Below are 13,750 nucleotides of genomic sequence, written 5' to 3' on the forward strand. Positions count from 1 at the left end.
AGATGCACCAGATGGCTCCAAGACTTGGTCTCAGCCTTTTCCTCACACAGACCCTGCACACACACACACTATGCACTCAGACTGAGAGCCCCAAACACCCTCCCCACACCAAAACCCAGTTGCGTGCATCTTTCCCCGAGCCTAACTCTGCTCCCTCACTTCTCAGAAGCAGCTCTTCACCTCCTTTGGTCAAAAGACCACTTCCTGGATCCCCACAGGCTCTGACAGCCCACAGTCTACCTGTAACCCCCCAATTCTGTCTTGTCCTTACCATGCCTTCTATCCTGTGACATTCTAAAAGCAACAAACACTTTCTGGAGAATGGAAGCTAAGGAGGCAGCCTGTAGTCAAGAAATAGTTATTAGAATTTTTCTTAACCACTTGACCAAAAAACAAAGATTCACATAGCAAGGGCAAGGGAGAATTGCTCTAAAAACCTTCTCCAGGAAATTAACAACAGTGTTCATAAAGTGTATCAGTTCAGTTCAGTCGCTCAGTCGTGTCCGACTCTTTGCAACCCCATGAATTGCAGTACACCAGGTCTCCCTGTCCATCACCAACTCCCAGAGTTCACCCAAACCCATGTCCATCAAGTTGGTGATGCCATCCAACCATCTTATCCTCTGTCGTCCCCTTCTCCTCCTGACCCCAATCCCTTCCAGCATCTGAGTCTTTTCCAATGAGTCAGCTCTTCAAACGAGGTGGCCAAAGTACTGGAGTTTCAGCTTTAGCATCATTCCTTTCAAAGAACACCCAGGACTGATCTCCTTTAGAATGGACTGGTTGGATCTCCTTATAGTCCATGGGACTCTCAAGAGTCTTCTCCAACACCACACTTCAAAACCATCAATTCTTCGGCACTCAGCTTTCTTCACAGTCCAACTCTCATATCCATACATGACTACTGGAAAAACAATAGCTTTGACTAGACGGACCTTTGTTGGCAAAGTAATATCTCTGCTTTTGAATATTCTATCTAGGTTGGTCATAACTTTCCTTCCAAGGAGTAAGCGTCTTTTAATTTCATGGTTGTAATCACCATTTGCAATGATTTTGGAGCCCAAAAAAATAACGTCAGCCACTGTTTCCACTGTTTCCCCATCTATTTCCCATGAAGTGATGGAACCAGATGCCATGATCTTCATTTTCTGAATGTTGAGCTTTAAGCCAACTTCTTCACTCTCCTCTTTCACTTTCATCAAGAGGCTTTTTAGTTCCTCTTCACTTTCTGCCATAAGGGTGGTGTCATCTGCATACCTGAGGTTATTGATATTTCTCCTGGCAATCTTGATTCCAGCTTCTGCTTCTTTCAGCCCAGCATTTCTCATGATGTACTCTGCATAGAAGTTAAATAAGCAGGGTGACAATATACAGACTTGACATACTCCTTTTCCTATTTGGAACCAGTCTGTTGTTCCATGTCCAGTTCTAACTGTTGCTTCCTGACCTGCATACAGGTTTCTCAAGAGGCAGGTCAGGTGGTCTGGTATTCCCATCTCTTTCAGAATTTTCCACAGTTTATTGTGATTCACACAAAGGCTTTGGCATAGTCAATAAAGCAGAAATAGATGTTTTTCTGGAACTCTCTTGCTTTTTCCATGATCCAGCGGATGTTGGCAAGTTGATCTCTGTTTCCTCTGCCTTTTCTAAAACCAGCTTGAACATCTGGAAATCCACGGTTCATGTACTGCTGAAGCCTGGCTTGAAGAATTTTGAGCATTACTTTACTAGCGTGTCAGATGAGTGTAATTGTGCAGTAGTTTGAGCATTCTTTGGCATTGCCTTTCTTTGGGATTGGAATGAAAACTGACCTTTTCCAGTCCTGTGGCCACTGCTGAGTTTCCCAAATTTGCTGGCATATTGAGTGCAGCACTTTCACAGCATCATCTTTCAGGATTTGAAATAGCTCCACTGGAATTCCATCACCTCCACTAGCTTTGTTCGTAGTGATGCTTCCTAAGGCCCACTTGACTTCACATTCCAAGATGTCTGGCTCTAGGTGAGTGATCACACCATCGTGATTATCTTGGTATCCTGCACTTCAAAAACTTGTTACTCAAACTGCACAAGAAATGGATCATATCATACTCAAGCAGGGGGGAGAAAAAAAAGAAAAAAAAATAATTTCAGTGACTAAAAAGACACAAGATAACCTTTAAAAGTTCTTTTTAAGGGACTTCCCCAGCTATTAATTATTTTATAACCATGGACCTCCCAACTGAAAGATGAGATGAATCGTATATTGATCAGCTAGCACTGTGCCGCCAATAAAAAGGAAGAAAATCAAAAGTACCAGACAGGGGAATGACACAATAGACTCAGCCACCCCTACAATCAAATTCACATTTTAAGAAGGTCCAAAACACCTCTGTCTTCAAAATATCCCCCAATTTTTACCCTTCGCTTCATTAGAAAGGGAAAACTGAAGCAGAATATAAACAATGCAGAAAGAAACTGTAACCTGTTAGCAGCTCTGCATCTACATCTCACTTTAAAACTACTCTGTCTAATCCCATCTGTCACTGTCAGATCTAAAGCTACCAATCTAAGAGTTAGGAAAGAATGTCTTTGGACTAATTCAGGTGGGAAAGGGGATTATCCACCTTTAAAAAACAGAGTCAAAATGCACACCTAAAGCACAATGACTCCAGAGAGAAGGGTGACTTGGAGCGACAGAAGCTGCTGGAGAAATGCTCCAGATATAGGCATTTGTTAACCAAAAGAACAGTCTCCTGCCTGAAGATCATTTAACAATTTCAGGATGCAAACTATTTTGAGCTGTCAACATCTCAAGTTGCAAACTCCGTGAGGAAAGTGTGGCACAAAGGTGCCTGTTCCACTGCCCAGTAGCACTGAAGTTCAAACCGTTGTAAACACTAAACGTGTGTGTGTTTGCAGGTGGGAGGAGGGGATATGACTGACCTGGTAGCCTCTTTCTTTGACCTGGCACTAAAGTTCAAACCGTTGTAAACACTAAACGTGTGTGTGTTTGCAGGTGGGAGGAGGGGGATATGACTGCCCTGGCAGCCTGGTAACCACATTTTCCATCCAACACTTTCATTTGAACTAGAATAACTAAGTGCTGGGCAACACTGGAGTCTAACTGTGCAGCTTTGAGCAAGGCCTCAATTTCCCTCATGTTCTAGTTTCCCTATCTGTAAAGAGAAGAAGCTCCTCTATTTTACAGATTTCTTCAAAGAAAATAAATTATCAAACGTGTGTTCCTGGCTGTGGCAGTGGCTACCTACCCCAACAATCTTTCTTTTTTTTCCCCTTCCTTATTAATTCCAAAGGCTATCATGCTATGTGTGAAAAGCAAATTATAAGAATGTTACAAATTAAAAATGATGCTTCTATTGAAATACGGTTGTTTGGTATTTGCATTCAACAACATCAAAACTATCATTTGTGTGGATAAAGGACAGACTACAAAAAGATCTTTTTTGTCAATTCATGGGGCAATTTACTTTCAATTTTTAAACATACAAAATACTCATTAAAGTAAATGCTTCATCATTTCTTAAATAAAAAGTATTGCCACAACCGAGGTAGGGGAAAAACAACTTCCCCTCACTTCTTCCCACTTGGGTTTCTGAAATTCTGGGTTAGTGATGATGCGCAATTTCCTAGAACGCTAAGAAAATACCCACTGACAAGCACTTGCCCTTAATGAAACAGAAAGAAGTGATTTATGGAAATTCAAATGGAACTAGTGTTAAAGACAAAAACAACAGTGGACAGCAGGCCAAAAAAGAATGCTTCTTACCCTGTGAAGAAACTTCCACAAAACTCCAGGGTGCCTCAAGCTCACTGTCAGGAATGAGGAAGAACATGCTCAGCTTCACTATTAAAAGACTGTGTGTTGTGTTAGTCACTTCAGTTGTGTCCAACTCTTTGTAACCCCATGGACTGTAGCCCCCCAGGCTCCTCTGTCCATGGGATTCTCCAGGCAAGAATACTGGAGTGGGTTGCCATGCCCTTTTCCAGATTACAAGACTGGTTTCTCATTATTCCCAAAAGGAAATAGAACATGGAGAACTAATGGACTTCAGCTCTTTTATACTTGGCAACCCAGCCACACACATGAGCACACACACACAAACTAAGAACAGTTCAATATATTTTTTAATTCTATCTGAGAAGGCAATGGCACCCCACTCCAGTGTTCTTGCCTGGAGAATCCCAGGGACGGGGGGCCTGGTGGGCTGCAGTACATGGGGTCACCAAGAGTCGGACACGACTGAGCAACTTGACTTCACTTTCACTTTTATGCATTGGAGAAGGAAATGGCAACCCACTCCAGTGTTCTTGCCTGGAGAATCCCAGGGACGGGGAGCCTGGTGGGCTGCCATCTATGGGGTCACACAGAGCCGGACACAACTGAAGCGACTTAGCAGCAGTAGCAGAGCAGCATACCCCAAAGTGAAGAGGGAAATACACATATGACTATGTCTAACTAAAAAAAAGATATTTTAAAACCAGTTGGCACCACTCAGCTGGCAGCCACCTGTATCTCATCAAATTCTTTCCATCTCACCTTCGCCATCCCCCAGTGAGTGTAAACCCTGATCATAACTGCTCACTTAACTTGACTACTATAAAATACAAGTGTATTTTTCAGTGAGTCCTAGCCAGTAATGATGCACATATTAGTGTCTTAAAAGAAAGAGCATTTCGTATTATGATGAAAGTTAACACTGGTTCCTAACCCAAATCAAACACAAAGTTGGAGAAAGACTGGCACTTTTTCCCACTAATTTCTAAGTGAATATATGTAAAAATTATTCTTTTGCAAAATGATAATAACTATCTGAATTTGAAAGACCACCAGTGTATCTGAAACCAATGGACAGTATCATCACAAGTGTCCTTATAGAAGACTGTTGTTTTCAAAAGTTCCCTAGATCCACCTTACATTCCCTCCAGCTTGACAGTTCTCATTTAGTCTTTTAGAGATTTTTCTTTTGAAGAGTGAATACCAAAGGAATGCATTTTAGATCCTAGCAAAGCTTCTTCTGACTATTATTTAGAAAACTAAGAATTACTAGGAGAAAAAGAGACAAAGCCAAAGTACCCACCAGGTCAATGAAGCAACAGAAAAACCAGATCAGACCCCACCCCAAATGATCAGGTAATGATTTGCCCTGACAAATCACCTTTGGCCCACACAACTTACTCCCTCAAAGGACGAAGAAACATTTATCTAATTTACATGTACATCAGAGAGTCCCTTTTCATACAAGTTATTAACTACTAAGTACCTGTCTCAATTCATTATGCTGTTGTGGCCAAGTTGACAAAAGTACATTGCAGGTTTACTCTCGTAACTTAGAAAAACAGGTCCAATACATTTTTGAATAAAAAAAATTACCAACTATAAAACAGTGTGCACAACATAGTAACATTTTTATGTGGGCATGCTATTGTTCAGTCACTAAGCTGTGTCCGACTCTTTGCAACCCCATGAACTGCAGCATGCCAAGCTTCTCTGTCCTTCGCTATCTCCTTGAGTTTGCTCAAACTGATGTCCATTGAGTCAGTGATGCCATCCAAACCATTTCATCCTCTGTGAGACGATGTGAGATTATGTGAGCATACTCAGAAAAATTTTAGAATGTATATATCAGACATCACCACTGGTAGTCCAGTGATTAAGAAGCCGCCTGCCAGTGCTGGGGACACGGGTTCTATCCTTGGTCTAGGAAGTTTTCACATGCCACAAGATAATTAATAAATCCAGTGTGCCACAACTACTGAGCCCGCATGCTCAACCACTGAAGCTGGCACACCCTAGAGCTCGTGCTCCACAACAGAAACCACCCCAATAAGAAGCCCATGAATGGCAACTAGAAGATATTCCCCGTTCACCGCAGCTACAGAAAGCCTGCACACAGCAACAAAGACCCGGCACAGCTAAAAAAAGTTTTAAGTAATTGATTAAAATAAATAAATAAACAAAACAGAGCCAGAAAATGTATATAGCAAAAATGTTAACCGTGATTATCTCTGTACATAATGATTTTCCTCTTATATTCCCAAATTCTTCTTAAATGAACAAAAAAATGAAGATAAAAAAATACACTATATCAGACTCTATTAAATCACATATTTCTGGTATGTTAGCAGATGTCTCACAGCAGTATTAAAACTGCAACAATTTTTTAAATTATCATTTTGAAAGCTGATGAGTATCAGTATATATACTAAAGAAATTCTGCTTAAACACCCGGTATCTTTAACTCATAACACCATTCAAGACGCAAAAATTGGCGTTCTTTAAAATCATTATGATGAAAAACACAGCTTGGGTGATTTCAAAAAAACATAGGTATTACAACAGATGAATAAAAATCTTTCCTCTACAAGAACAAACAAATCTTAATTCTTTAAGAAACCTTGTACAAAATTGAAAAGAACTTCTTGAGGAGGCTTTCATAAAGGTAAAATTTTTTTTTTAAAAGAAAAGAAAAAAACACAGTTAAACTATTTGCAAACCACAGTTTCATCTACGTCAATATGCAACATTTTAAAACCACACAAAAAGGAAAGGAAATTTTTAGTGCAGCCGGCAGCCCTGCAGCGGGCCTGCTACCGCTGAAGCTAGCCAAACAGCTCATGTTTCTCTGAAGACTTGGAGCAAGGCCCGCTGAAGCACGGAGAATACACCTCCAGGTATGTCTTCCTAAATACTTAATATATTCAGTGTCTTTACGTGGCAGGGAAATCTATGATTTTCAGTGCTTAAACCATGTGAGCTGAAAATGCCAACATGTAATAAGGTTGCTGTAGAAGAAGGAACCAATTATTAAACTCCAAATAGATTCTCAGTGTGAACTACACTGTAATTTTCTTCTACCTGAAGACCTCATCCATCCCTTTCAGAAAGACAGCTTAATTCACACAACACTGAATACTACTTCCTGATGGGTAAGCCGAACTAGTCAGTAACTCGATTTTAAAACTGGATGGATGAAGGCTATGTTGTAGTTCTTCACCACAGGGCACAACAGGGCTCTACAAACACTGTGATAGGTAATTTCTAGAAAATTCCATTGTGACTTCTGTAAAGAAGGGTCTAAGCAACGGGCACTCTAAAACAAAGGAAACACTAGAAATCTCTTCTGGATTTTGCTGGAATACACCTGGGCACTTTAGATGTCCACAGGCTAATAACTGGTTAAAAAAATATATTCATTGAGCACTTAGTTTTCAAATTCATGATGGAAAATACAGAATGCTATTATAATTTAACAACTGTTAAATTTTTTATATGACCAAAAATTTTAAATGAGAAGTGTGGGCTTCATTGCAAGCTAGCTGGAGGTTCAAGAAAAACAACTGGGAGGCCCTGAATGACTCGCAAGCAGTATTGAGTGAATAGTTACCTTGTAATTATTTTAAAATAAATTACCCATGGCTGGTCAGTTCCAGATATACACAGAACACAGAAGTCACTCAGTCGTCTGACTCTGCGACCCCATGGATTGCAGCCCACCAGGCTTCTTGGTCCATGGGATTTTCCACGCATGAATACTGGAGTGGGTTGCCGTTTCCTTCTCCAGTTCCAGATACACGGTACACTAACTGATCAAAACTAATTAATTCTCTAATCCTCTCTTTACCACGTAGTCATCTATAAAATGAGACTTTACTGTATGAGCAATAGGGCACTCAAAGAAATGCATTATATGTTACGATCATAATGTAACATTTGAAATACAAGAGCCTAGGCCAAAATCTTCAGAGAAGGCAATGGCAACCCACTCCAGTACTCTTGCCTGGGAAATCCCATGGACGGAGGAGCCTGGTAGGCTGCAGTCCATGGGGTCGCTAAGAGTCAGGCACGACTAAGCGACGTCACTTTCACTTTTCACTTTCATGCATTGGGGAAGGAAATGGCAACCCACTCCAGTGTTCTTCCCTGGAGAATCCCAGGGACAGAGGAGCCTAGTGGGCTGCTGTCTATGGGGTCGCACCGAGTAGGACATGACTGAAGCCACTTAGCAGCAGCAGCAGCAGCAGCAGCAGGCCAAAATCCTAGCCCGTAAAGGAACAACGAGCAAAGGTGGGAGGTGACGGTTCATCTACACGAACACTAGCTTTTGACCCAGAGAACAAAAGAATGTCCAGAATAAATGGTTATTAGCAAAAGTCAAGTCATAAGGATGTCAGTAAAACCTAGAACAGACTTCAGATCTGAAGGGCTTCCTTTAGGCATTTAGGATAGACAGGATGGGGGCTGGGAAGGATACAGGCAGAGAGCCTAGAAAATGATCAACAAGGTGGGACCCTAGTCTGCTCCAACAAGCCAGGGAACCCTGGCCAACACCCAGGTGCCAGACCTCAATGTCCTCAAACCCAGGGACTGGACCAAATGTTATAAATAAAGGTTCCCTGCACCCCGGCAGTCCTATGAGCCCCAAATCCTATCACAACAAAAAGTACAAAGGAAGGAAGTGCTCCCAGAACAGCAGGGGTCCCACCAACTAAACAACAGAGTTGGGAGGAAGACAGTGCAGATGACATGGAGAGACTACAAACAGGAATTCTGAAAGAAAAGAAGGTTTAGGCTTAAAAGATAGGACCGAGATTTTTTTTTTACTATATCTATTGTAAAATGAAACATCAAAACACACAGAGCCTAAATGTCGTTCATTAGTATTTAGGGGAAAAATTAAGAATGAATATTTTATTTCTGCTCTTTTACATGAAAATTTTTAGACTACAGTTCTAAAATAAAGAACTTAGTAAAGGTTTGGTATTATAATAAAAATAAGACAAGTATTATATGATACCACTTATATGTGGAATCTAAAAATAATGGTACAAATGAACCTATTTATAAAACACAAAGAGTCACAGATGTATAAAACAAACTTATGGTTACCAAGGTTAAAGGGGGTAGGGATAAACTGGGAGATTGGAATTGACATAAACACAGTGCTGCTGCTAAGTCACTTCAGTCGCATCCGACTCTGTGCAACCCCATAGATGGCAGCCCACCAGGCTCCCCCGTCCCTGGGATTCTCCAGGCAAGAACACTGGAGTGGATTGCCATTTCCTTCTCCAATTCATGAAAGTCAAAAGTGAAAGTGAAGTTGCTCAGTCGTGTCCAGCTCTTCGCGACCCCATGGACTACAGCCTACCAGGCTCCTCCGTCCATGGGATTTTCCAGGCAAGAGTACTATATATAAAATAGATAACTAATAAGGACCTACTGTAAGCACAGGGAACCCTACTCAATACTCTGTAAGGACTTACACAGGTTAAAAAAAAAAAAAAAAAAAAGAGTCGATATATGTTTGCTGTACAACTAAAATTAGCACAACATTGTAAATCAAGTATACTCCAATAAAAATTATTACTCAAAATAATAACAATAACCACCATTATTATTATTATTATTACTGAGACACAGTTTCAAAGTGGTTTTGAACATGGCTTCTAAGATCAGACTGGCTGGCTGGGAATCCTGGCTCTGTAGTTTACCAGCTATACAACCTCAAGTGCTACTCAACCTCATGGTGCCTCAGTTTTCTCATCTATAAAACAGGGATACAAATGAACTAATTTTGTTCCTTTTTATAGCCAAGTAATATCCCATTGTATATATGTGCCACATCTTCTTTATCCACTCATCTGTCAGTGGACATGTAGGTTGCTCCATGTCCTGGCTACTGGAAACAGGCTGCAGCAACACTGGGGTGCACGTGTCTTTTTGAATCATGGTTTTCTCAGCATATATACCCAATATATGGGCTCACTGGATCATATGGTAGCTCTATTTTTAGTTTTATAAGGTACCTCCATACCCCAATTTAAAAAAGGTAAGGGAGACAACATCTACATGATAGAAATAATAAAAGATTAAATCAGTACATGTAAAGTATTTGGCATGGTACCAGATACAAAGAATGTGTTTGATGACTATCACTGAGTTTAGTACAGAATGATGTCACTCCTGGACTCTGAAGTCCTATCTCAAGTAGGGAAATGGGAAACACATGTACTCTTTAAATGTCCCTTTAATTTAGAAAGCTTTATATACATCTGCCTTATCCATCCACTTACATATTGTCTCACCCCAAGATGTACCCAATGGATCATTAAATAATTAAGAGAATTAAGATTCAAAAAAGCTTCTAAAGTTTTTATGTTTTTAAAAGGAAGTTTCAGAGAAATGGCCTTCTTAACTCCTAAAGTTACTGGTTGCTATTTTTAAAAGCTGCACATGAATTTTTTTTCTTGCTAAAACACAAAACCAATCTTCTGATCAATAAATCACAGGAAGGCAATTGTTTAATATTCATGAGAAGGGTGCCACAGTCCTAAGAGCATGAGTTTATGAAGCCTAGTTTGTTTAACTTACGCTATAAATCATCCAATATTCCAGATCTGGAGGGAATATGACAAGACTTTGTCACTATCAGAGATGATCACAATGGTTCCAAGGGCAGGACTTACACACCTGGCCTTGACTGCCTTGAAACCCACAATGAAAGAAGAAAAAAATAAATCCCTCAAGTGCTAAAGTTAGATGTTTTGATACATCTATATATATAACTGAGCTTCTCTTCTGAGAACTTGTAACCAACAATCATATACCCTTGCCCTAGAAACCTTTAAAATATAATCTTGGTCAAACTTCTTGACCAAGGAAACATCTATGCAAGCACTGTTCAAGAGAAATATAAAGCAAACCACAAAGCCATTTTAAAACTATCTTGCAGCTACACTTAAAAAAAGCAAAAGCAGGAGAAATTAATTTTAATAATATATTTAACCTAATGTATCAAAAATATCATTTCAATATATGCTCAATATAAAAATTACTGACACATTTTACTAACTGTTGCACTACATGCATAAAATAGCACAATTTTACTCCTTAAGCCTTTGAAATGTGACCAGTTCAAACTGACTTGTGCTATACGTGCAAAGTACAGACTGGGTTTTAAAGATTTAATGTAAAATATTGTAAAAATAGTGCAAGTATTAACTACTAGTTATAGTATTTCATACTAAATATTTTTTAAGACCCAGTATGTACTTTGCACTTAGAGCACAGGTCAGCTTGGACTGGTCACTTTTCAGGGGCTTAACGGTCATCTGTGGTTGTAGGTTACCAAATCAGACAGGACAGGTCTACACCATCATAATCCAGAACATCAGGCAAAGACCAGATGCTAATCCTACAACTTCTTCTGTTAAAAAAGAAAAATGAAATGAAATTCTGATTGTAAAACTGTTCTGGTAGGTTACACAACAAAAGGCCTATTATTTAAATAAAAATCTTTTCGATTTTAGTACAATTTTCTGTCCCCTCTCACCTCCCCCTCTCCACCTAGGTTTCTCCAGCATGAAGAGTTCTATCAACCTATGAAAACAAAAGCCAGGAAGCCTCATTGAGAGCAATTCAGGCTCAGCCGCAACCAAACCTTTTGTTTCCTCTATTTCTCAGAAATTCAGTTCACTTATCTCCTCTACAAACTAACTTCCAACCCAACTGGTTACAAATAAGCTATCAGGATGCAAAAGTGTGAAGTCAAAAATATCCCTTCTAGCAGCAACCTACACGGGATTTCCCAAAATCACAAAATCAGACCATGGAAACCCCAGGCTTCCTTCCTTGTAATCGAAGATGTTCCCACCAATCCACACATCAAGTAACTTCACCAATAAAATTCTACGAAGCAGAGTGATTGCAAGCATGGTTTCAGGAATGCAATTGTGTTTGAAGAAAACAATTTCTAATTTGAATTGCTAACCTCCCTTCCCTCTGATTCGTTTTCTTTCTTTCTTTCTTTCTTTTTTTTTTTAACAGATTCTTCGGAGCTTTTTGTCTTTGTTTTGTTCTTTCTGGACGGTCATCCCTACTGTCCTTGAAGATGACCAACAGTTCTACCTTCTGCCCAGTTTACAGAGACCTGGAGCCATTCACATATTTCTTTTATTTAGTTTTCCTCATTGGAATTATTGGAAGTTGTTTTGCAACCTGGGCTTTCATACAGAAAAACACAAATCACAGGTGTGTGAGCATATACTTAATTAATTTGCTTACAGCTGATTTCCTGCTCACTCTGGCATTACCAGTGAAAATCACTGTTGACTTGGGTGTTGCACCCTGGAAGCTGAGGATATTCCACTGCCAAGTGACAGCCTGCCTCATCTACATTAATATGTACTTATCAATAATCTTCTTGGCATTTGTTAGCATTGATCGCTGTCTTCAGTTGACATACAGCTGCAAGATTTATCGAATACAAGAACCTGGGTTTGCTAAAATGATATCAGCTGTTGTGTGGCTAATGGTCCTTCTTATAATGGTGCCAAACATGATCATTCCCATCAAAGACATCAAGGAAAAGCCCAACGTGGGCTGCATGGAATTCAAAAATGAGTTTGGAAGAAACTGGCATTTGCTGACAAATTTCATAAGTATAGCAATATTCTTCAATTTCTCAGCCATCATCTTAATATCTAACTGCCTTGTAATTCGACAACTCTACAGAAACAAAGATAATGAAAATTATCCAAACGTGAAGAGAGCTCTCATCAGTATACTTTTGGTGACTACAGGCTACATCATATGTTTTGTTCCTTATCACATTGTCCGAATCCCATACACCCTCAGCCAGACAGAGGTCATATCTGACTGTTCCACCAGGATTTCACTTTTCAAAGCAAAAGAGGCCACACTGCTCCTGGCTGTGTCCAACCTGTGTTTCGATCCAATCCTGTACTATCATCTCTCAAAAGCTTTCCGATTAAAGATCACTGAGACGTTTGCTTCCCATAAGGAGTCCAAGGCTCAAAAAGAAAAATCAAGGTCTGAAAACAATGCATAAAATACAGGATTTTTTGCATGCTATAATTTCTTGCCTCACTCGACAATTAAGTGTACAAACTCCTGGGAAGGAGGGGAAAAAGAGCCTCCGTAAGTAAAAATACAGGCAGAGGGCAAATGTGGTTTGGTTTACTGAGAAACTGTTTCTGAACACAAGCCTAACTGTACTCTTGCGGTTGTTGATGATCCTTAATACAAATGTTTGTACAAAAAAACACAAAAAACTAAAGTCTTGTTGAACCAATATAAACCCTGCAATATCCTTAAAACCTAAATGAGTTCTATGACACAGAGTCTGAAATATTCATTAGGTATTCATTTAAAGACCTGGAGCTGACTTCTGATAGAAATACGCAAAATACTCTCTATGTGAGTTGCCAGAAAGCCCTTTAGCAACACAGTTTAAAGCCCTTTAGATCACTTTAAAAAAAGGGGGGGGGGGGGGAGGGCAGGTGATTTCTTACCTGAAACCACCTGAGCCTGATTGATTTTTAATCCATCACTTAAAAACAGTAACTTTTTGGCTCAATGCTCCAATTTTTAACATCTAAGTGTGTCCTCAGAGAAGTCAATGGCACCCCACTCCAGTACTCTTGCCTAGAAAATCCCATGGACGGAGGAGCCTGGTAGGCTGCAGTCCATGGGGTCGCTGAGGGTCAGACACGACTGAGCGACTTCACTTTCACTTTTCACTTTCATGCATTGGAGAAGGAAATGGCACCCCACTCCAGTGTTCTTGCCTGGAGAATCCCAGGGACAGGGGAGCCTGGTGGGCTGCCGTCTATGGGGTCGCACAGAGTCGGATACGACTGAAGCGACTTAGCAGCAGCAGCAGCAGCAAGTGTGTCCTACCACAATAGCTTACAATTTTTTACTTATAAAAAGGTTCGGAAAAACATGGTT

General features: G+C 40.1%; 2 protein-coding genes across 9 annotated transcripts in view; one reads left to right on the plus strand and one right to left on the minus strand.

Annotated features, from left to right (window-relative positions):
• The window catches only part of MED12L (mediator complex subunit 12L), a 363,479-nt gene that overhangs the window by 231,742 nt on the left and 117,987 nt on the right, over positions 1 to 13,750 (minus strand). The window lies entirely within an intron of this gene.
• On the plus strand, positions 6,566 to 13,249 carry GPR171 (G protein-coupled receptor 171). The gene is made up of 2 exons (XM_045166302.1): positions 6,566 to 6,672; positions 11,825 to 13,249. The coding sequence occupies exon 2, from the start codon at positions 11,889 to 11,891 to the stop codon at positions 12,846 to 12,848; it is 960 nt and encodes a 319-aa protein (XP_045022237.1). The 5' UTR covers positions 6,566 to 6,672; positions 11,825 to 11,888; the 3' UTR covers positions 12,849 to 13,249.

Source organism: Bubalus bubalis, chromosome 1, assembly GCF_019923935.1.
Source record: "Bubalus bubalis isolate 160015118507 breed Murrah chromosome 1, NDDB_SH_1, whole genome shotgun sequence".
In the NCBI taxonomy this organism is placed as follows: Eukaryota; Metazoa; Chordata; class Mammalia; order Artiodactyla; family Bovidae; genus Bubalus; species Bubalus bubalis.

Coding starts and splice junctions, on each gene's coding strand:
- GPR171 (XM_045166302.1), top strand. CDS start 11,889: ATGACCAACAGTTCTACCTTCTGCCCAGTTTACAGAGACCTGGAGCCA.